This window comes from Chiroxiphia lanceolata, chromosome 3 (assembly GCF_009829145.1).
Source record: "Chiroxiphia lanceolata isolate bChiLan1 chromosome 3, bChiLan1.pri, whole genome shotgun sequence".
In the NCBI taxonomy this organism is placed as follows: domain Eukaryota; kingdom Metazoa; phylum Chordata; class Aves; order Passeriformes; family Pipridae; genus Chiroxiphia; species Chiroxiphia lanceolata.
This window is the reverse complement of record NC_045639.1, coordinates 45301513-45326595: the sequence shown is the minus strand read 5'-3', so window position 1 is coordinate 45326595 and position 25083 is coordinate 45301513. Positions and strand designations below refer to the sequence as shown.

At 39.0% G+C, this 25083-nt stretch overlaps 1 protein-coding gene across 1 annotated transcript in view; it reads right to left on the bottom strand.

The window, feature by feature from the left end:
- Positions 1 to 24814, bottom strand: part of PDE10A (phosphodiesterase 10A) — a 353600-nt gene extending 328786 nt beyond the window's left edge. Inside the window, exon 1 of the mRNA XM_032682873.1 lies at positions 24441 to 24814. Coding sequence (XP_032538764.1) covers positions 24441 to 24531 — 91 coding nt within the window. The 5' untranslated portion in view covers positions 24532 to 24814. The remainder of the gene's footprint in view (positions 1 to 24440) is intronic.
- Between the last annotated feature and the right edge of the window lie 269 nt (positions 24815 to 25083).

Below are 25083 nucleotides of genomic sequence, written 5' to 3'. Positions count from 1 at the left end.
CAATGTCTGTCTTGTATTTGGGGATCCAAAACTGGACACGCTACTCCGGGAGCAGCCTAACAATTGGTGAGTAGAGGGGTAAAATCACACCCCTCTACCTACATGCAGTGCTATTGTTACTATATCCCAGGCTGGTGTTGGCTGCCGTGTTCACTGCCAGGGCACGCTACTGACTTATGTTCAGTTTGTTGTCTGCCAGGACCATCAGGTTTTTTTCTTCCAAGCTGGCCTGTACTGTTCCAAGGCAGGAATTCTTCACAGCTATGGGACTTGGCATTTGTTCTTGCTAAATTTCATAAAGCTCCTGCGGGCCCATCCGTCCAGCCTGTCCAGGTCCTTCAGTGGTGGCTCTGCCTTTAAGCATATTGACTGGTCCCTACAGTTTGGTACCATCTGCAAACTAAGAGCAAGCCCTCCATCATCTCCTCCAGGTCACTGTCAAAGACATTCATGGACAGGTCCCAGGATACACGCTTGTGGTACTCGATTCAAGTAGACTCATTATTGAGAACATATCCAGCTGGTATCTCCAAACTCTGAGCATTTAATAAGTAGGCAGGATTTCAAGGCTTACGATTACAAGTATAGCAGCATATCCAAATTTAATATTTAATCTAATCATAGAAATCAGCTTTTAGACTGTTATTTACCTGACCTAACTTTAGCATTAATCCTGCTCACCATTGGACTCCTGTGTAGGCAGCAGAGAAAAAAAAAAAATCAGTATGAGCTGGGGACCAATTGGTTAGACAGGTTGGTAGCTCTGCAAAAACAGGACTTCAATACAACAGCGTGTTGACAAACTCGAGAAAGTACAGTGGAGCATGCTAATGACTAAGACTGTTACTTAAATAGCTGAAAGTTCTAGAAGATATACAAGGAGAGGCTAAAGGAACTGGGTTAGGTTAGCTTGAAAAGGAGAAGGACAAGAGCCAGTTGCTGAATTCAACGAGCTAAAGGCGAGTTGTAGAAAAGGCAACATGAGAGTCTTCTCAAATATGCACAATAAAAGAAGAGACAATGGTCACAAATTGTGATGCTGGAAATTCTGATCAGATATAAGGAAAAAATTAATCAAAGTGGTTCAGCACTGACAAAGCTGCTCAGAGAGGCTTTAAACTCCTCATCCTTGGACATTTTCAAAACTCAACTGGGTAGGCCCTGAGCAATCTGATCTAACTTGGAAGCTAGCCCAGATTTGAGCAAGGGGTTGGATCAGCTACTTTGAGAGGGCTCTGCTAGTCCAAATTTTTCTATGATTCTATGAGAAAGGCTCCTTCACTGGGTGATTCATCTTGTCTTAAAATAGGTGTCTAAAATAGATTAGATGAATCACCATCTGGTGGTGCCTGTGTCTCACTGAAAATATTCTCCACTGAATATAAAGGCAACCTAAGCTGACTAGCTATGATTAAATGTCTTAAAGTGAGACATCTGTAAATTGGAAGAGATGAGAATAATCACTAGTGACTTGTGCTCCAAAATAATAAAGTTCTTGCCTTGTTCGTACATTATGGCGGTAGGGCATGAACCACTTTCTTAATAACCAATCTCTCAGTTGTGGGAGAAGGTGGACAAAACCTTCATGGAACACATAAAAATTAAAAATTAAAATAATTTGGAATTTGAGCTACGCAGTTAATCTAAACAGTTTATTGTCATATGAGCACTTCCCTTCATAATGCAAAGGGTACAATTTTATGATCAGGTATTACAATATGTAATAGCTTTGTCTTTAAAGACAGCTGACAGGATGTTTTTCCCTAGTTTGAGATATTTCTGTCTTGACTGCCTTATATATTAAGATCATAGTGTATAAAGGAGAATGAGTTTAAATCTTCAGATGTCATAGATAAAAAAAAAAAAAAAACACAAACTTTTTCAATGGAGTGTAAATGCTTTAAGAAAACTGTTTAGAGCTGTCTGAAATTTTCATTGACAAAAAAACCCAGATATTTGTCATGAATAGGTAGAAACAGTTGAAGTTGTGGGCATTTTTTTGGCCCTTAGAAACACTCTCTAGCTAAAAAAACATTGCTCTCTTCCTTTCAGCTGAAAGAAAAGAAAAAAGAAGGTGGATAAAAAAGAAAAATCAAATCTTTTTTCAGCCCTCCACATCAGCAGAACAACTCTGTTATCATTTATCTGAAAAACTGAAGGATAATTCAAAGTCTCAAAGTAATTTTAAAAGCCACCTTAACAACAATTAATGTTGTCCAATAATGTCTACAGAACTCTATTGGTTACATGTCTAATAAAGTCAGTGTAACTTTTTCCTAAGGGAAATAGCATTTTTCCTATAAATACTAAAAAGTTCTCTTTTCCATGTTCCACAGATTCTCCCAAAACGAACTTCCCTGTTGTTACCTAGATATCCAGCATCCATCTGTTTGGTACATCACACAGAAGAGAGGAAGTTCCCTGACCACAAAGAATGACCCAAAATTAGAGCACTACCAAAGAAAACTATTATTACAGGCAATGGAAGAGAAGCAGCAAGTAACTTCTACTACATGTGCTCTATTTCGCAGCAGAAACAAGAATAGGCACACCAGGATGAAAGGAATCACACTCTGAAAAAGACAATGCTGGTTTCACCATGCAGCTGACAAAATCTATGACTATCTCGCAGGTCCTCCAACAAGCTAACACATCCCCTGATCAAGAGAAGAGGGGAGTAGAAGGGCATAGAGACAACTGATAAACATATTTCCACATAAGAAATGGTTCTGAGCCAAACACCATTTCTCAAAGCAATCTGTTTGGTAGTTTAGAAACCAGCCTCTCTTTGTAACTACTTCCCCATAACAGTGAAACGTATTCAAGGACAAGTGCTTGTGCCCTGTTGTGACTTGGACATCACTAAAAATGAGCATGTTCAAGGTATCTTTAATTTTAAGTTTCTAGGACAATGAGAACCTGGATCAAAACTTAACAAAACTGTTAACTTCTATTAGGTTCAAAAACAGTCTACACTGACGAAGGAGAAAAGCCAATCCTATAGAAACCTCTGCCAAAACTACCAAACCCAAGATTTTACGTTTGCTGTTTCAGAGCCACCATTGGAACTTTTAATGTTTCAGCTATGCAAATATGAAAACTTTATTGTTTTACAATTAACAGAGACCAAGGCATGCATTCTTATTCTGAGTACTAGTCTCTACTCCCGAGGCATTCTGTCAGCTAATTGTAAGATAGGAAATTATTCAATATGCACAAAACTATTTCAGAGTCTAGGTTTTATTTTAGGACATTAAGATTTCTATATTGACACATACTCAATACCATCAGATCTTACTTTTCTTTTGAACTGAGAACTACAAAATATTGTTTCCTATGTGAGAATGTGCATAAGATATCTAGTTTTGAAAGAAGTTTGCCCATGCTTTTCCTATAACAAGGCCAGATCAAAAACTGCAGGGGCAAGGTCTTAGAATTTTGAATGAGTTTTAGTCTTATGAGTATATTCAAGCATGTTCAGGCAGTCAGCTTTAATCCCACACTCTGGAAATTGTTTTGGGTTTTTTTCCTGTATCGTTTCTAGTACTTTGTGTACTCATGCTTTATTATATTTTGTGTCTTACCCTGAAATGCCATCCTATTTTGCATGACTGAATTTTTGAAAACTCTAATTGATTCACTGTAACTACAGTAAAATCATCATGTATTATGTTTTTCTATGAGAGGTCTCCATTCCCCCCTTAAAGGAAAATAAAAATCAGCTAGTCAGAATTGTAAAAACAAAAGAGGAAGAGAGGAGGTGTATATGAAACTGCCATTATTCTGGTTTGGCTACTCAAAACTTTTTCCAACATAATCTCACAGATCAATTAAAAAAAAATAATAATTTAGTGTTTCCTTATAATTTGTAAGGGCTAAACATTGGCAAGATCCCAGTACCTGCTCTAAGTGGTGACAACTTGAAATCAAAGCCATCATTGTTTTACTTCAGCAAATTTTACCAGTCCTGATTATGAAAAGAACAAAAAAAAGGCTTAATTTTAAGGTGAAAACATTTGTTTTATCAAACTTTGGAACATAAAAATAATGGAGAACCTCATTTATCAGACATATGAAAAATAGGTAATACTATTGAGTGATAGCTAAGTAAATACAACTGCCATTTATCAAAAACACACAGAGAGAAAGACCAGCTTCAATCTAGGAATGCATTTCAGAATGAAAAAAAATACTTTGACCGGACTTCAGGTTTTTTAAATGTTTTTGAATAATGATTTATGGTAAAGGAGGAAAAAAGCTTCCAGATTTTCAAAATTGCGGTCAAACCCAATTTGTATAATGTCTAACTGCATATTGACATTCACAACCACAGCTTGTAAGCACCACTAACATAAAAATAAGAAAACACCGAAAGCACCTGGAAGGCACAGACTCAAGAGTAAAATGGAGACACAGAGTCATTCAGTAAAAGCTCTGGCGATTTTCAGACCAAGTCCCCACTCTTCCACTCAAACTTCGTAGAAATTCAGATCTACACCAGAACTATAGCATATCTTCAAACACATGAAGAGAGACAATATACAGCAGAGAATCCCAGAGTAACTGGGATAAAACCTTTAGATGTCTGATTTTAACAATTTACTCTTAAAAACTTGGAGAATAGGAACTTGCTTACTTTACAATGGGAAAGAGAGGTAAGACCCCTACAGGGCATCAATCTGACAGAAACATTATAAACATTACTCAAATTAGTTATCACTTAACTCTCCCAGGCCACATGTCACTAATCACAGCAGAGCAACTAGACACAGTCAGAGATTGTAAGTAAGAGCAAAAAAAATAATGAAAAGGTACAAAACAACCTAGTGATGACATAATGAACTTAAAAAATAAAAAAGGGAGGGGGGGATGATAGAAAACTAGTTTATTATCTGTCAGTTTTGTCTGATTTTCCAATAGCATGGAGGCATGCAGAACAATTTAGCAATTAAGGATCACATTAACTTCACACCAAAGGAGTAACATGAAAACAGCTCTTTGACCCCTCTCATGTCCTAAAAAGGCTTGCAATATACGACAAGCACACATTACAAACTCACACGTGTGGAAACATCATGGTGCCCGGTTCATGTCATTTTGCTCCACAGTAAAAATTCATCCTCTGCTGACAGGCATCAGAAGCTGCTACTCTAATTGTCTTTCCCCACTTAAGAACTGTTCGCCTGTTCTTTCAGACGATCCAAGACCACTTGAGACAACAGAGTTACACCTGCTGTCCAGCATCAGCTCTTTCACCCCTGAACAGTCAAGGCCTTTCCTTCTACTTCTCAACTACAATATAACTTTTTCAGTAGCTGCCTGCTCCTAGCAGCACACAAAGGCACTCCTGAGGCACATGGTAGCTACAGGCCCCTCGAGGTGACTTCTCCCTAGCACCCAACTCTGACTTGGCAGTTTCCCACTGAACGGTTTTCCCTGCTTTACAGAATAGAGCTGATGGGGGAGCAGTATGACTGCAGCAGAACATATTTCTCTAGCGTGTCAAACTATCTAAGAAGTTAAAAAAAGAGTAGCCTAACTTCATGCTCAGCACCTCTCTCTCTGGCCATTCTTGGCATGCTATTTTTATATATATTAGAATAAAAAGTTTACAATGTGTGCAGTAAGCTGAGAGCCAAAGTGAGGCCATCCTTAAAAAATGTTCAGTTTCCTACTCCCAATGAACTGCTCCTAGACTAATGTCTGCAACTAGTCTGTCACTACTAGATTGGTTTCAATTTTTCATAGATTTCTTGTTTGTTGCAGTGAACTTGTAGATGTGCAAATGCATCAAAAGCTGCCCTACAATAAGCAAAAACAAACAAACAAACAAAATCCCAACCCAAACCATGATAGGGTGGGGAGGGAACAAACCCAGAACAACTTCTGAAGGACAGATTGTGTTATAGCCAGAAGAACTGCATAGATGATTTCCTAGAATGAGTTTAATGCTCTGAACATGAATGAGAAGAAAGAACACAACAGATCTGAAAAGGATGATAAAATGCACAAGAAAGATTATGGGAAAACAGAATAATAAAAAACTGATTTTGCTAAGATGTACTCTTAGTTTATCCAAATTTGATATATTTGCTTTTGCTCTTCTAAAGTATTCTGACTGAATGGCAGAGCCATGAGGCAGTCATAAAGCTTTCATACAATCTTGTTCATTCTTCATGATCATTTTTAAGCCATAGAAGTATAGGTCAAACCTTGATTTATATTTATTTGTTAAGTAATCTTGCTAAATTAAATACTACAACTACAACAACAACAATAATAATAATATACACATCTATACTTTACAAATGACTGGAAAATTCTGGATAGAACAATAATTTCCTGACAGATTGTTGGCAATACCAGATTCTTGTCCATCATGCCCAATAAATGCATTGTCTTGACTGCTTTTTTATTGTAAAAATAAAAAAGCAAATGATCAGGCCATAAAAGAAAAAAAAAACAAAACACTAAGAGAGTTCAAAAAGTGCATTACGATACTTTTCACGTAAATTAAGTTACAGCCTTTGGCCATAACATGACCCGAAGTATGCTATAATGGTGCACCAATTAAGTGCCTTCTATATGTTATGACTTAAGTATGTACTGCAAAACTTGGCTTCATCATACTTTAAAACATCAAAAGAGAAATTTTTATGTCCTATGACAGGATGTTTTATTAAAACTAATGATGTTTCAAGAACTTAAAATATTTGTAGAAAAGAACACTTCAGCAGGGAAATACATCTTTGCAGCTTTTATATTTTTACAGTGAGGGAAGTTACATCAGCTTTAAAAAAAAATAACAACAAAATGTATCAGCCTACACAAATATGTTCAGGTCCTGTCTCTTACTACAATATCAACATGAGAACATCCCTTATGTGTGTATATATACATCTAAACAAGTTCCCTCACACACACATCATTTGACACAAACATTCCTGCCTTTGCATGCTTGCACACAAACACTGCACTCACATTTAAGCTTCTCGCACGTAATCAATCCTTCAAGCTCTGGCGCTCTCTCACACAAACACAGATATGCTTCATACCTTCTCCTGCGTGAGAAAATCATGTGAACCATCTGTGACTATTAATCTCTGAACCCAAGCCAGTCAAATATGCCCCATCTCAGCCCCCGACACGCCAGTCAGACTTTCTAGGAACACACTCCTCACACATAGACCATTGTTTTCACTACCGCCTACCTAATATTAGTTTGTTTTCCACTCCATCCCTTCTCTTTTCACTGCTATATTCCCCACAGAAAAAGAATCTATTTTGCCACTAATTACAGCAGTCAACCCTCTAGCAATCCAGTGTTGTACATTGCATAGGCAGGGCCAAGGTATGTTTTGCAACGGGCAGCATAACACAAACTACCCAATGAGTCCAGCGAGTACCGTAGGTTTTCCTCGTTGTTCATAACTTCACACTTCACTGTTCTTTGACTGATGAGTGTTTAGGCAAATGGACACATAGAAAGAACCTTTTTTTAAAAAGTCTAGTAATCATTAAAAGAAAATAAAGAGATCTACACTTCAAAACCTTGACTGACTATACTTTCATTTCATAAGTCAAAAAGGAAGAAGGTACAATTTTAATGTTTGGGGCAAACCCCTTAAAATGCAGTCTCAGGACAGAGGGGTCTAAAAGAGGCCTGAAAAAATGGTTCTGGTGTGTAAAAGACATGCTAGACAAAACACAGAGAAAAAAGAAAGACCACCTTGTTGTTAGGGATCTCAAAAGTGCTGCTGAAAGCAACACGCTGGACTTGGAAGGAACAGGATCAAAAGAAAGGTTTAAGTACTTTCAGCATTTAAGGGAATGTTACAGTACCCAGTCCCCACCAACCAGAGCAGAAGGTTGCTATTACTCACAAAGGTGTTTGAACTCTATAAAATACCTCCCTTGGTTAAATGTCTCTTTAAACCACTGCTCTTTCTTTCCCCGGATGAGAATAGAAGTCTATGTCTAACTTTTGTACCACAGAGATCCCTCAGGTGATACTGCCACACAGGAGCTCACAACGGTCTTGAAGAATTGATGCAAATTCCTCTCTGGAGACAGAGCAAAACACAAACCTCAGCATCTCTAATACTGGCAAGTCTCCAAATTTAGGAGAGTTTCTGGTTAGTACATAGTGGACCAAACCCAAATCCATTCCTAAGAAAAGAACCAACAGATAGTGGATATTTTGTTGCTTTCTTCTCAAGATGATAAAGTTGGTGTGCACTTTAAGAAAGGCATAAATATGTCCAGATTCCAGCTTTACCTAAATATTCACTTTCTTAGTAGGGTTTTTTTTGTTTTGATCTGCATACTCTTTGAAAAAGAAACTGTTACATGATTTCTGTTTGTACAGAAATTGGGATAATGTCACTTACCAGGGCTTTGACTCATAGCAAAGAGTTTGGGAAGGGTGTTCACCTCCCTCTTTTGGAAAATGGAGTCACTGCTGACAATCTTTGCAGGCAACTAAATAATTTTATTAACAAGTGAAAGAAAAATATCTAACTGGAGAAATTACCCTTCAAAAGCCTAGGAACCATATATTTCCAGCAGGACTAGCCAGCAAACTTTAAACATCCCTGCAGAACAGGGAGTGTTTAGACAAGCAAAAACCTCAAATGTAAGAGAGCTCTGCATGTCAGCTTTTGCTGAAAGGAAATCCCCTAGAACTGACTGCCTGTCTTCAGTACATATAGCAAGTAGTACCTTCAGTGGCATGAGCAAACTCTGGGATAGAGAAACCTGTCTGCTCCATGACCACCTGGCCTCAGTGAAATTGAAGATCCAATTTTTTCCTATTAAGCTTCTTCCACATTTCACACCAGACACATCTCACCTAATTGTAGCTGGTCTCTCTGCCCTAGTAGAAACTAAACTGAGACAGAAAACTTGTGCAAGCAACAAGGATTCTTCAAATTATTAGTGAAAAAAATCATATGAGGACTGTTAGAAGCAAATGCAAGAAGCTCCATGGTATTCTAGTTGGGACTTCTTATTAAGCTATTGTACTAAACATTCATTTTGAATGTAAACCTTAAAGGAAAGAGATGTTTAAGAGGAGCATCACCATAGAGAGACACCAGCAAATGAAAGATGGTTGGACAGTGGCTAATCCCCAAATGCTGTCCTACTGCTTAATTGCTAGCAATGTCCCAAAACCTTCCTGCAACAAAATGGGTTTGTTTCCAACAAAAAAAGACCAGAATGGAGCTATTTCAGTGGAGCAGGTTGCTAGAGGTAGAGAGATCATTTGTAAAGGTGGCTGAGAGACTGTGCTCTTTGACTTCAACCTAAAAATTACAGACAAGTGGTCCATACAGTTAGCAAAACTCAGAAAAAAAACATTTGCCTTTTACAAATTGACTAGCAACTGTTCCCTCAGCTTTCTTTTTGTTGGAACACCATGGAAGCTGGCCCTCCCATCTAGCACTTAGATGTTCAGTGAGCGTGCCAGGAAACAACAGGTAACATTCCTCATGCTGTCTTTGGTCTCTTCTTAGGATATAAGACCTAAATAATGTAAGCTGAGAAGCATCTGGTCTTGTCTTTTCCAATGCTGTCCTGCCATGAACCGCTGACAGAACCTACCTCTTTGATCCCTACATAAATGTGAAAATGTGAAGGGAAGGGAACAAAATCAATACAGGTTCTTTTCCTAAAGCAACCACTGCTCAGTGATAGTCATCCCCCAGCATATCCTAGTGCTGGGAGATAGTTCGAGTAAACACAATATAAACCATGTCTCAAATGTCTATTTTATTTAAAACCAAACAATCCTGTCTCCCTCAACCCACCCATCTCCCCTCACCCCCCAAAAAAATTAAAAAAAAAACCAAAACCTTTCACTTCAAGGCAATCCAAAAGATTTTCCAGGGGGAAGGGGCTGTTTATATTAACTGTCTGTTGCTTAGACAAGAAGCAGAAGTCAGTAACCTCGAAATAAAGCATCTGTTCAAGCTATCATAAGATAAATGACCCACATTGCAGGCAAAAGAAAATCTCCCCAAATGAACCAAAAAAAAAAAAAAAGGTTTGGAAAACTCAGAAGCCAGACTCAAATAGAATTGACTCCTATATTAATATAAAGGTAGAACTATTAAAGCAGAGAACATGGCTGCTTGCTACTCCTACTAAAGAAAGAAGACCACTCACAATAAAGATAATGTGGGTAATACACCTTCTGGAGTGAAAGAACTCTCACAACATGCATAGTGTGTTTCAAACGTGAAATCTTCATTAAAAGACAACAGAAGACATTTGAATGCCATAACAGTTTATTAAAGAAAAACGTGGGGGGTTATTTATTACACACTATATTCAAAAGTATTTATTCCAATAACTGTTGCTTAGAGTCTCATGTCAGATTCAATTCCATCACTTTAAACATTACAACAAGAATATTCATAGTAGGCCCCTCACCAGCTCAAGCAAGGGTGAGAACAGTAGTTGAATGCTCATCCCACACTCCCTTTCCCAAACAACATCCATTCATTGCTCTAGAGCAATTAAGCAGAGCCCAATTGTACTGGTAAATGCAGTATTTGTCAGGGGAAGTTTAGGCTGGATATTAGAAAAAGGTTCTTCACCCAGAGGATGGTTGGGTACTGGAACAGGCTCCCCAGGGAAGTGGTCATAACACCAAGCCTGACAAAGTTCAAGAAGTGTTTGGATGATACTCTCAGGCACATGGTCTGACTCTTGGGAATGGTCCTGTGTGAGGCCAGGACAAAAGCAGTTTTTCCACAGAGAGGTTTCAGACTTGACGAGTATAGCAAATTATTTTTATTATTATTACACATACATATTTATATATATATATATATATATATATATATATATATATATATCTGCTCTTGTAACCATTTCCCCCATTCTTGCAGTACAACTTTGAACTCACACAAAGTATCATCTGCTTCACCTGGATAATTTAGACAGTGTTTAAAGACTAGGTGTTTCTCATCTTCTGCTATCTGACAAACTCCTAACTTATTTTAAAATACAAAAGCCCAAATGAATACAACAATATAAGAAATAGCAGAATTCAGTCTGCAGAATGAGATGGAGATGACACTAGAATTATTTTCTCTTTCATTTTTCACTCCTTAACTCCACTCCTCACCAAGTCCCAGATCTGACAAGATGGCCATGCTCTAGAAAGCAAAAAAGCTCTAAGAAGAGTAGGGTAGATTAGAAAGAGGACAAGGAAGAAGAAGAGTTTTTACCGGGCTGAAAAAGCAGAAGAAAGCAAAATGAACAAAGATGTGTACAACTACAATAACATCCAGACAGTGCGAGGAGTATTTGGGACTGTTCAGCATTGCCTTGATGTCTTTATGCTCCTCAGTGATTAGCAAACTGTGAGAGAGAATGTCTGCTTTTGTCAAGTTTACTCAGCTGCGGAAACAGCTGAAGATCTTTATAGTTTTCAAGCTCAGCTGAAGGGCTGGTCATGATAGCGTAAGACCCATCATGGCTGGTCATAATTTAAATAAAAACAAGTGGAGCCTTCTGAGGCATAACTTGACAGTTAAGGAACAAAAACTACTTACAAAAAAACTAAAACAAACCACAAGAATACCAACAAGAAAAAAACACAAAAAAATCCATAAGCCTAACCTGGTACTAATACTGTGTAGGTATATCATTGCAAATATTAAAAACTTATGCAGGACTTCAGCAATAACTTTTGAAGTTTTACAAATGCCATGCCCCAGACACATTCCATCCCTAATAACCATCAGTACCACAGCTGTACAGTTGAACAGCACTTCTAACAGCACCATCATGGCATTTCCTTTTATGCAAGGATGTAAAGTAGATGAGGAGTTACTTAATTAGTTAATGTCTCTTATTATTTTCTAATAAAATGAGAAAGTTTAAGAGAACTAAAAGTTACTGAAAAGCAGAGCTTGGCCAGCAGTTTCCAGTGATGACCTGACATGACTTTTATCTCCAACTGATATCCAAGTAGTTATGGAGTTTATATAGTCCAGCCCAGCACTCATTTCAAAATGAAGTTTCTGCACTATATGGTATTCCAGATACATCTAGAGGATGGAAGAAAATGGTTAAAGAAAATCATTAGCTTATATGCTATTGTAGCACTTACTTAAATTTTCTAAATTAGGCATCAACAATCAGAGAGGAAGAAAGCGCTGACAACGTCCCATAAGAGAATTTGAAGGATAAATTTAGACAGAAAAACTAAAAAGAAAGAATCCAACTTGAAACACCAGAAATATGGTGGAGGGGGCTGTAAAACAAAGTCATGTCTGATCAGAATCTTTTCCTGGATTTCTACTCTCAATAAATCTGTGTAAAAATCTTTATTTTTTAATTTATTGTAAGGAAGCAAATTCTACTTGTGTTTCAAGAGCCATGCTGAAAAACCCTCCACATTTTACTTTGCACCACAACCAGTAGCAAAAAGCTCCATTGGTCAAACACAACTTGTACTACAATAGCCTTCAAGGTTTCCTCCTCAGTAACACTTACCCAAGCCCACTATCTTTTTTAAATTCCTTTGTGTGGAAGTTACAAAAAATTACAAAATTTTAGTAATTTTTTTCACAATTTACAACTTTACAGAACAAACAAACAACAACAACAAAAAAAAACTGAGGTGAAAAACAAACCCCACCAGGAAACCATTCTTGCTAATCACCAAGTGGGTTTTGTTTCTCTTCCACTATAATTAGTGGGCAGCAGAAAAGAAAGAAAAAATGTAACCACCCTAAAACAACACTCCCTGATGATAAACAAAATGTGTCTCTAAATACCCTAAGAAACATGTTTTAGGGAGTGAAGGGCCTTTTCTTCTCTTTTTTGGAGCTAATGGAGAAATTTGTCACAGCAGAGTAAACTACTAAGACCATTATTACATTTAAAGAAATGTATTTTCAAACAGAAAAGATGATCAAACAATTTCTGTATGTCTAATATAATTACTTTTAAAAATACTGACTTTTGGTTCTAGTAAAAGGAGGTGGGATATTAAACTCGGTGAAGAGTCACTCCCAAACAGGAGCATAGTGCAAAGGACCATCTTACCATACCACATTTTAATTTGTCTAAACTGACTGGTGTCATTCAAGCTGAGTCATGACAAGCCTGCAAAGACCTAAGCCTTGTATGTATTGGGAAAGAGAGGTCATTGCTTCAGAGGTCAAAAAACGTCACATGAGACGCTATGTGTTTTGTCATGACTATGAACATACATCAACCAGGCAAGAAATTTTTACTTAGCTTTTTGGCTTACAATCTTGATGCAAAACATTCTGGCCAAATCCTGCCTGAGTTTTTTTTGACTTTGGGTACTTTCATCTCACCTACATGCTCCGTATTCCATCCCACCCTTTTAATGGCAACATTGTCACAGAGCACAGATGGAGTTGACTTCCACAGAGATGGGCCTTTCTGAGAGAAAGGCAAATAGTATCAGAAAACAGTAAATAAAGGAGAAGGTAGGAGCAAGCAGACGAGACTTCCTGTTGGTTAGAGAATGGTGCTAATAATACCACGGTCATGCCTTCAATCCCCATACAGGCCATTCACTTAAGAGTTGGACTTGATAATTCTTGTGGGTCCCTTCCAACTGTGATTCTGTGATTCTCTTTGCAGACCTACCAGAAAACACATACTGCCCTGTTTGTTGCTTCTCTTCTGTTGATCTCATGTTTGTCTTCACACGACTTGATAGTACTTCTGTGAGTTAAAAAAAAATTACTTTGGACAAAACCAGCTTACTGAAGTACTAAGAGATGAGTAAATAGAGGGAGATAAAGAAGAAAGAGTTCAATTACTTCAAACGCACAAAAAACCCCAAACCCCACTCAATGACCAATTTTAAAAATACAGCCCTGTATGTGTGTGCCAGATTTATTAGATTTCAGGCTCTATGGAGCAGGGACCATGCAAGACAAGGTGCTTATTCAGAGCTAAAGTACAAGCTTGCCATCAGCTGAGACTGCCTTTGGACATGACCTCATTGTAAAAACATTACCCTCAATCACAGTGGTCCTTGAAAACTGCCTCCTAGCTAGTTGATTCCTATTACAGATTTCACAGTAGCAATTAGGTATATTTGCATCTGTGTCTTTAAAATTAAGAGAGCTTGAGAGAGAGAGAGATAGAGAGAGAGAGGGAGACCTGGGGAGTTGCGGGGGGGAGAAGTGAAAAAGCATGTCTGAACAGATGATCTTTACAGTTCCCCCCTCCTGCTGCTAGAAGCTTCCCACTCAGCTTCTGCTCCTATTTGTTCATCTTTCTCTGGCAGGAACTACTCTTAACTGTGTTAATTTTCTTTTTTGTGGGTTAATGTTGGGTAACGTGCTTGCAATTGCCCACAACTAATAGATTTCCAGTGATTGACTTTACTGCACTCCTGGCAGTAAGTAGGGCATATTTCTTGAACTAGGGTCATTTTAAGGGGTTCCTGAAAGCACCTTCAGACATTTCATGGCTTCATTTAAACAGCTACTTTCTTGGTTCCATGTAGGATTTTAAGCAGGAGAACAGTCTTCAAAGGCAGGTCACTATCCTCCAGAATATTAAGTTAGAAACATTTCAAGAGTTAGAACAAAGCAAAAAGCATGACCTTTTTTTCATTTATTTATTTAAGGCTAAACTTGGCAGATATGAGAATATCCAACTGTAGTTAGACAGCCATGATCTCAGCCTCTGGCTGTGCAAAGACATCTTAAATCTGTAGGTTCTGTGCAGATCCAGGGGATTTTTGCCAAAAAGTTTCCTGAATAAAATTAAATATTCTTTCATTTTAAGCTTTACTTTTTTTTTTCTTCCTTTCTTCATAGCCTATTATAATCCCACATTAAAAATATACAATACTTCAGGATTAGCACTTCTTATACTGTACTTTCCCCACCAAAAATGACTGTGATAATTCTTTAATGATATAAAAAAGGTTAAGTGTCATGCACCTTCCACCTTTAAGCACCAGTGAGGCACAACCTTTTCCCAGTTACTGTCCATCTACCTGGGAGTGATGCAAGAAGGCGGCAACAAGACATAGGCCTGCCAAGGAAAATCTTGGGAACACTCAATGCCTGGGCTGCAGTTGCAAAAGGAATGGCATCTGTCAAAAGCATTCTGTGAGAATGTGACAGTGGCATACTAGAAGCCACTTACATTATTAGCTTCATAGCCCTAGATAAAAGATTATCTAGATGCTTTGGCCCTTCAAAACCCAATAAAAATGTTGTATACAGCACACATATGTATATTGGTCTCTTCCCAGTGTTAATCCACCCATTCCTTGAATTTAGAAGCTTCACGTCTTCATGAAAATCTTTTCCAAAACTGCATGTGCAGCATTAGCAGAGGTGTACATTTAGGTTTCTTTGGAAGCACTAGCTACCACCAGTCAGGACTGTGGCTTTGTATTTCACACAGTGAAGAGGAAAAAATGATGACCTCTAGCTTTTTCACTGTCTATGCAGACTAATTGAGTAGGTCTCTCTATCCCCAAGATATGGCAAAGGAAGGTGTGTGGCTGGATCACAGTTGTCTTCCTTTGTAGTTTTAAATCTGGAGAGCTGTATGCTGCTATTGCCAACTATAGGCCTTTCATGTAGTCAAATGTTTGTTTCTCATGTTCACCTCTCTGCCTAAATCTCAGCATGTTGTTCTTGCGTGTGGCACTGAAATCCCAAGTATTTTCAAACTTCTTGTGCATAAGCATATATAGTTTAAAATTAACAGGCTATGCAAGTCAAAGGATGAGTAATACAATAACAACCAACGTTCAAACAGGACCTTCTGCAGAAAAGTATCTGGATCTTATGAATTATCCTGTTTCAGGTACCATGACCAGAATCTAATGCAATCCACACGATTTGCCTCAAAACCCTACACAGGCCAGAGAAGCATCTCCTGGAATCAGAAGTTCCACTGCAAGAAAATGCTGCAGTTCATCACAGACTGTAAAAAGTACAAAGCAAAACAAACAAAAAAAATCCACCAATATCCCCAAAACACTGAAGGCAAGGCCTCAATTTAACAAATGCAAAAACTGGCCTGCACATTTCTTTTGTTTCCAAGTTACTGAGTTCCTTAAGAAATCAAGGAAGATCAACGAAGAAGAGAGAACTGTCCACAGCCCACTCCACACAACTAAGGATACTCTTCATACTCTGCAGGCATGTTCAACTGTTGGTTACCACTTCCCAGACAAGCCACAATATGACTCTGGGAACCTATTTCTGGTTTGGCTTTGAAAGGGAGTAGAAGTACTCATGCAGTCTTATATGGATGGCACAAAAGAGCTGTAAAGCAGGAGAAAGGCCACTTACTCAATTGTTTCTATGCAGCCTCTAGATGTGAATGCTCCTAGTCCTATTTCTGGCCAGGTCACATAAAGCTGAAGGCACCCGCAAGTTATTAACTTTTTTCCCCAAAGACAGCTGGAGAACTTGCACGGGCAGTTAAAACAGAGACCTACCATCTCAACTAATTTGCAATCTTTAGTTACAAAACATAACATTAGAAAGTGATTAACAACATACAGAGCAGATCTGCAAAGCCTGAATAATAATTATAGACAGCATAAACCTATCTTGGCTGTATCCGTACCAAAGGAAATATGTCAGAAAAATAATGCAGGCAAATAAACAATATGAGAAAAATAAAACAAACTTTCCATGGGCAAAGCCTAGAAAGCTAATCACTGATCACAAACAGAATAGTTGAACTGCTTATCTTGCATAGATACTGATTTGTTACACTAACCTAACAGGTACACAAGGATTAAGAAAAATGCATAATCATGACTATGAAAAAGGGCTATTCTTGAAGTTAGTGATCTTCTGACATTGAGTCTCTGCTCATGCAATGGTTGCCTTCTCCACATGCCTTAACATTTTCACTCTATGATTTTTCTACCTTCATCTCTAAATTTAAGTAAGCTTCCCCCTGAAGGCTGGATGTCTGTTAGTGCTTTCCAGGTACTATCTGAGAATTATCTTTGTTTCCTCTTTCATTTGTTGTAATTATCATTTCATATTGCTATCATGTATGACTCCTCCACCTCTGATCTGCATTGTACTGGTTTTAACTCTTCTGTATTATATCTGGGCCCAACACTACCTGAACAACGTAAGAATCAATCTATTATCAGCTGCCCCTCAACTGAGATACAGTACTCAACTGAAACACAGTGTGGATGGCTTTAATACAGCTTGACACTTGAAATACAGCTGCTCATTCCACATGTTAAGCAGATGTACAAGAATGAACTTAGGAGCAAAAGCTCAATTGCCCAGTGCATGGGCACATCTTAAATGTCAACATTATTAGCCATCACACTGTGATTGAAGTGATAAACACACAAACCAACTGTATTCTAGCCCATCAAACCCAGACAGCATCTCTCTTCTCCTCCTCCAGCATAAAGTCACAACTGTTGCTTACTGGGTTGCCAAGCTTTCTGCATTATCACTAGTAACTTAAAAACAAGATTATGCTCAAACAGTACAGAAACTTTAAGGCCACAAGATGAAAACACAAAGTGACTTCCTTCATAAACAAATGCTTCATTAGAGATTAGAGTTTCTATTTTTGTATATTAACAACACAATGCCTTTAAAAAATACATACATTTGCATTTTTGTGTCACTTGCCTTGTGTATCTCTCCTCCTTTCCCACACAGTTCAGAAACCACAGCAAGGTGGTATCATCAATAAAACACAGCCTCCTACCAACACAGTGTGATCAGGTGAATAGGAACACTGTAAAAGGGAGATCAGAACCCTCCATCATACATTTCATAGTAAGGGTAGATATGCATTCCTTGGTTGACTAGCAATAGGGAAGCAGCTTCATTTATTTATGTGCAGAATGAGGAAAGTGGCTACTAAAAGCAAACAGAAACAATGCAACACATTGCTAATAAATCATGGAGATTCATACAGATTTTCATTCTACCAGAAATTAAAGGAAATCTGCAAAGTTTTTACCTTTTTTACTTCCTTTATAAACCTCTCATCTTTATGACTGCCCTTCCTATTCAGCAAGGTCTCCATTTCCCAAGCAGCACCTCTACCAGTCAGAGGAGCATCTGAGGCTGGGTGAGGACAGGGCTCTCCAAAGACTAGTCCTGGTCCATTCTGGGAGGCCACTCAGGCTCATTGTGCAGTCAGGATGATTTCTTCATTGAAGATCATTTTCAGAGCTGCTCTCTCCCCATTCCCTTTCTAGGCAGGGAGACATCAACCACCAGGTGTGGACTCAGCCAACAGCTGACTCCATTTAATAGCAGTTGCTACCTTGAGTTAGCACTTACTGGTACACTGCAGTATCACTATCTGCAGGCTGGGCCAGCCAGGATGGACTAATATCTTGCACTCACAGTCAGAAGGAAATGGGATTACTGCATTATCTTTGCATTAACTACCCTTCAACTTCGTGGAGCCCTCAAACAGTTATTACCAAGCTTTAAGATATGCTTTTCCTGGAAATGCTGGTTATTTAACCAAAGCACCAGTTTTAATAGTTAATCAGGAGACTTCTTCATTGCTTTTTGCTGAAATTACAATTTCTGTCTCACTAGGCATTTTTATAGCTTTACCATTCATGCTACATGAAGAGCATAGCTGAAATATCTAAGTGCCCACAAATAATTAAGAAGTCGTCTCCATTTTTCAAAAGTTTGGATAAATTTATTTATAGAGCAAGTCAGTAATTCACCCAAAGTCACACTTTCCAAATAAAGCAACTCTGTCAGATACTTAAAGTATCACTCCTTTCCCTGTGGCTGCCTCTTACATCAGCTGGGACAGCTTTTCCCCCTGGAATGCATATAGTGACCTCACGTCTTGCTAACAGCAGCTTGAGACCAAGATGTACTAGGGAGTACTACACTGTTGGACAGGAAAGTCCTCCCCTCTACGTGGAAACACTGACTCAGCATAATGCTCAAGCATTAGCCTTTGTATTTTACTTCAAACAAGGCTCGTAAACTTATACCCAAGCACACACTAGCATATATTTCTATGTGTGAAACAGAAAAAGGGGAAACAGAAAAGGTCCTCAACAGTCTTTATGAAACAGTGGATGGGAAGACATGCCAGCAACAACACCCAAGAAAGACATTTTTGCCAGAGAGCTCTTACAATGCTATTTCAACAACAGCATATATATGCCTTGCCCCCCATCTCTCTTCCCAAACATTTTGAATTCTCCTTAGCTTTACAACTTTCCAGCATACTGAGTTTGCATCTTCACACAAATTGAAATGGGTTGGTAAAATTGTCATCTTTTCCAGCATGTTAAATTTGATCCACTGAAACCAAAAATTAGACCCCATATATCGTTCACAGCATCTGGAAGGCTGAAGAAATCTGTCTCTGAAGAAAGAGGTAAAAAAATAAGAAATTAAAAATCTAACACAGGAAACTATCAGTAACCATTGAGCTAATCAGCTTTGGAAAGCATGGTTTCTTTTTCTTTAACAAAACCCTTAAAAACCTGTTGCTGCAACCTTTTTGTCTTTTTTTTTTTTTTACTTTTTTTTTCCTGGTGACACAAACTTTTTCCTGTGAACTGAATTGAGAGGATCACCTTTTTTTGTTATTACAGTATTGGCACAAAACCCAAGCTGTACAATAATTCCCTTCTCTTTCCCATGCCCTCACAAATGTATAAGCCTCTGTCACTAAACACCTTACTCCAATTAGCCAAATCTTCCGGAGTGTGATCCAGAGACAGAGAGGGCTTGTTTGTTTCCGAGAGCAGAAGCTAAGTGGAAAGAAAAGAATAGTAGTCAGGACACAGACAATGGAGAAATATGAGTATGAGAGCAACTGAAGCCTCAAATCACACTCACAAGTGAAGAACTGCCAAGGGAAGAACTGTTTTGCTTTTCTACCTGTATCAGGGAAACATGAAGATCAACAACAGTGTTCAGAGCCCAAAGGAATCTCAATATTCAGTTGTGTGATAAAACAACAAATGGACTAAATACTGTAACTAATTGCATTGATGAAGACCAACTATGTGGAAAACTGTAATTCAGAAGTTGGATTCAATGCCGATTTCCATTACATCAATGTAACCTTTCAATAACAAGACAGAACTTGGTTTCCTGTGTCTGATGATCCCAAATTAAGATTTAATAATAGTCAGTAACTTAATAGCAAATTTCAAAACAAACTAGAATGCTAAGCACTCACACAAATCATCAAGTGTTAATCAGACAGAATAGTTTAGTATAAACTGCTCCCCCTAGTAATTACTAGGGAAGTATCCTTTGCACAGAAGTGACCCTCAAGAGGGCTTTGACTAATAGTAATTAAGACCATCAAAATCTTGAAAATGCTTCCTTATGCACATGGTCAGTTTCATTGAATTCAAAAAAAGTAGTTATGTCTTAAAAGTTACTCTTGGGCAGACAGGAGTTCAACTTTGCCTCTGGAAGAGTTTCACAACAGTTCTCTCTTTAGAGACTGATTTTGTAAAGCGCAGAAAACTCTCAACTATCACTCATATTTGTGGCAATGGAGACCATCTGAACTACAAGGGAAGAAGAAATGCACTTATTTATCTTCATACATAATCCAAATAGAGAAAGAGAAGTCCAATGAGAATTTAGAGATTCCTCCTTTCTTGAATCCGTCATGCTCAAAAATCTCTGAAAGAAAATTTCCAAAATAATGAATTGCACTATATCCAGGAACTGCTGAATAATTTTGAGAAACATTACTGTACAATTTAGGCACAATATCATATCGCATTTGGTCCTGAGAAGTGTCCACATTTCATTTGTTTGTTCTTAAACCAACACCCTCCATTTTCACATCTTCCACACTAGCTTTCAACACATTCATAGAAATGGTAATTCACAGAAATGGGACCCTTCTTCCATCTTTTTGTGCTACAATTTTGAGAGAAAGGGTTATTGCCAGAAGAAAAGACCTCTGCTTCAAATTCAGCTGAAAAACATCTTTGTCATTTGACTTGCACTGAAGCCTGAAAGATCTGGTCAAAAGTCAGGAGCCATCTGCTGAAATACAGCTGTCTACATCCATGCTAGATGTTTGGACTACCTTTATATTCAGTTGGCAGAAACAGCACTTTTCAGATCTGATTCTGCTGACTAAATGTAGACTTCCTCTTCAGGAAGAGATGAATTGATCCCTAGAAATGTTCTGCTTCCTGACTATAAAGGGAGTGCAGAGAGCTGAGTTTCAACAGACAAATACCACCTTCTCCATGCTGGGTATCACACTGAACAACCATATCTGGTTTCTCTGCTAAGACCTTATCAGCTTTGCTGGAATTTCTCACACTATGATCTGTGCAAATAAATCACTGTAGTTACCCTAGGCTTCATGCACAATCAGTGGAAAGAAAGGGGCGATTCAGTTCATGTAAAAACCTGAATTCTCCATGGAAATGCCACTGTGTCTCCGGAATTTATGGAATGAGCCTTACAAGCTCACCTCCTAATAAAGTGAAGCAGTGAAGTGCCTTGAATTAGAGAGGTTCAGGGTCTCGATGCTGAGAAAGTGGGAGATGCGAAATAGCCCCATCCCTTACCTCCTGTCCACACCAGTAAAGTTTGAAATGTACAGCATCAGACCCCATAAAAAAAGACAAGGTTACAGTATGGATTACAGGGTCTTTCATTAAATACTTTGGAGAATAAAAACACAAACACATCAAGGAAGTTTGAAAAAATCTGTATTGTGGCCTACATAGTGTCTGTCCACCCACAGCTTTGCCAAGTGAGGATAAACAAGAGCTGAATGAAACTCCGCAAGCGCACACTTCAGTTGGCCAAATATCGAACGCAGTCTGGAGCAACTAAGAACTAGTCCTCACTCTCTTAAGATTTAAAAACAGAAGTGCAGACCCCAAAAGGATCTGAGATTCATCTGTTTGCAGCACTTGCCACCAGTTTACCAGGTGACATAGAAACATAAGATGGTAGATCTGGATCCAGGCTTTCACACGTTCATGCTTCTGTCACGTAAAGAAGTCACCTCATTAGCCTAGGACAGCAGGGCTTCTACATTCTACTTCTGCAGGAACACAGGATTTGGCAGCCTCCAGAAATCTGAGCTCTCTATTTTTCTTCCCGAGTTTACTAATGCCCATTTCCCCTTCCTCGCCTCTCTGCTCCCAATGTACACACATTTTGATGCTAAAAGCCGGGTGTTACATGGCTTTTCCACACTTCTGGGCAGACGCTACGCACTTGCCCACCAAACCAGCAAGTATACCTTCTCCACAGAGGTAGTAAACCTGCTGTAAGAGGACAATGCTTCATCGTGCAATGCTTCAGATTGATCCAAAAAAATTACCTGCACATACCATGCCTTAAGAAAGGCTCACATCCACCATCTCACACAAAAATGTATTCCCTACAATGTTGTCATATATTGCACAATCGTGATGGTTTCTACAGTTACGTGGTCACAGACAATGTAATTAACAAGCAACATTCCTTCCTGTAAAATAGGAGGGAGAAAATAAACAGAACAAAAGTTCACAAAAAGAAATTTGAGCTCAGAAATAAAACTATATTTTTAATCTAATTTCATTATTTACTGTGTCAAAAAAGACACAAACCTGGATTATCTAGGTGAAAACACAGTTTTTCAAAATACCTTGTGTCCCCTTATGAGGAAAATGATACCTTATGTACTCTCTTTAGAAACACATTAATGCTTTATTAAATATTTTTTCACTTTCCATTTAATTTGTTTTGTACACACTGAAATCAAGAAAGAAGCAATTCTGTGTTAAAGTTATATTTTGTTTTCTGTTTCTTGTTACATAACCAGAAGTGTTATAGAAAATATTATTGTGAAGTTAAAAAAAAAAGGCATTTAAAAAATGAAGACCAGACAAACATCACTGCATCACAAAAATGTGTAAGGTGCTTCTACACCCATTATTGGCATATATTTAAAATAAAATTACATGTAATCTATACCAAACTTTCAGATCTATGCCTAATGCCCTTCTGTATTTAAACTTCTCCATTGCTGACAAAGGGGTAAGATTTTCCAGGTTAGTAACAGCAAAATTCCACATTGCAAAAACACTGAATACTGTCATGCACATAAAGTCATTCACAGGGTTTGAAAACGTCCCTCCCATGTCAAGATTAGTCTTAAACAGAGAAATTATAAGAAAATGTGAATGCGAATCTTATTTTCCTGGTGGGAGAACCAAACAATTTAAAACCAACAACCACATAAACCCTAAACCATATCTATTGAGAGAGATGGTGAATTACTATGAGTGCTCCTTTCTAATGAAACCAGAAGAGCACACCAGCTACTGTGCTCAAAACATTTCCTTGCAAAAAGCAGAAACCTCTGTGGTGGCAAGGGAATTTCATGATCTGGATGACTTGTGACATTGGGATCCTTCACATCTCTTACAAAAAGGGCCACAGACTCCATGTTGAAGAACACACTCATTCCATCCCTCTGTGCTTTGTGTACACCTACCCAGGCAAAAGTATCGTGTTTCTGAATTCAAGCATGCACAGAGACACACATCGTCATCTGAACCCACCACACACCCACCATCTCCCACCAGAGCCATTCACAACAGCCCAAAACACTGCTCTGAAACCAACTGGTATTTTCCTCTCCTCTCTGCATTACAGCCACAAGCCCAGAACCCTGTAGCTCAGCTTGGTTCATGTGGGCCCACCTCATTAAAATAATCACAAAGGAAGAGAACCCACTGGGCTGGCTGAACAACAAGAAATTTGGCTACAGAACTCCTTCACACTTGTGTACATAGCTGATTTTACACCACTCAGCTGCTACATTCACATTATCTTGTCAAAAAGTACAGAACAGCTTTCACCACAAACACTTGGAACTCGAAAATTACAGCAAAACCAACTTTAGCTGGATACAAAGTGTACGCTACAAGGGCAGTGTTTGAAGCCCCAACATGGCACTACCGAAATTGTACAAAGGATGGGGGCTTGCTGAAGGAAACCGGACCCACACAAAACCACAGCATATATATTAGGTGCCTATAGCTCATTCGCTGCCCAAGCTAGGAGCGCACTGCAAACAGATTTACACAAGCTACAAATCAATGAGGCAGTGTGGCTATGCCTATGCCAGTGACAAACTGCAGTGGGAAAGGGAGTCTGGACCGCTTGGCAAACCTGCCATGCCCCTCAGCCACTCTCCCACACCTCCTTCCCTCACCCCTTCCCCTTGCTCGCCTTAACCCTTCCCCTTTCACAAGTTCAGCGACAATGCGGTGGGAGCAGCCCTGCAGTTTTTAACCCTGGTGGTGGGAGCAGCCTGGCCTAAACGCCAAAGTCACCCCAGTGCCGGTGGGCTGCAGGAGGCCAGCCAGGCCGACACGTCCCTGCGGTGGGCTCCCAGATGCCAACCGCTCTGCCACCTGCAGGCCTCCGCCGCCCTACCTTGCTCCTCGCCGGCCCCAAAGCAGGCTCTGGGGTCCTCGGGGGGGAGCCGGGCTCCGCCACCCTCCAGGGCTTTGCGTTTCTTCGACATCTGGTCGGTGTTTGGGAGTTGAGTTTCTCCTCTCTCTCTCTCCGGGGAGATGAGTGTATGTAGAGAGAGAGGGAGAATGTGAGGGAGAGAGACACAGGGAGGGAGAGAGAGAGATTGAAAGAAATCGCTGCTTAAAGAGAGGGGAAGAGACTTTGGAGTGGCTGGAGAGCAAGTAGGAGGCAGGGACTAAGTGCAGAAATCCTACAAATCACAATCCCATCAATTCAGCCCCACGTCTAAAGGGGCTGGTTGAGGTCTCCCTCTTCCTTGCCTGTTCATCTGAGTGTGTCAGTGAAATTTAAAGATAAAGGTAATAGTCCCGTGGTTTTTTTCCTAATGTTAGCAGGTGGTGCTTTTTTTTTTTTTTTTTATTGGGGGAGGGAGGAAGGAGAGAGCTGATTGATATTATTTTCCTCTGTTAGGACTCCTGCTGGTTAAAAAAAAAAAAAAAAAAAAAAGGAGGGGGAAAAAAAAGGTAAAAGCTGAATGGATGGGGGGAGGGGGGAAATCAGAGGATTAAAAAGAAAACCAGGAGCAGAGAAGGTGGGATGA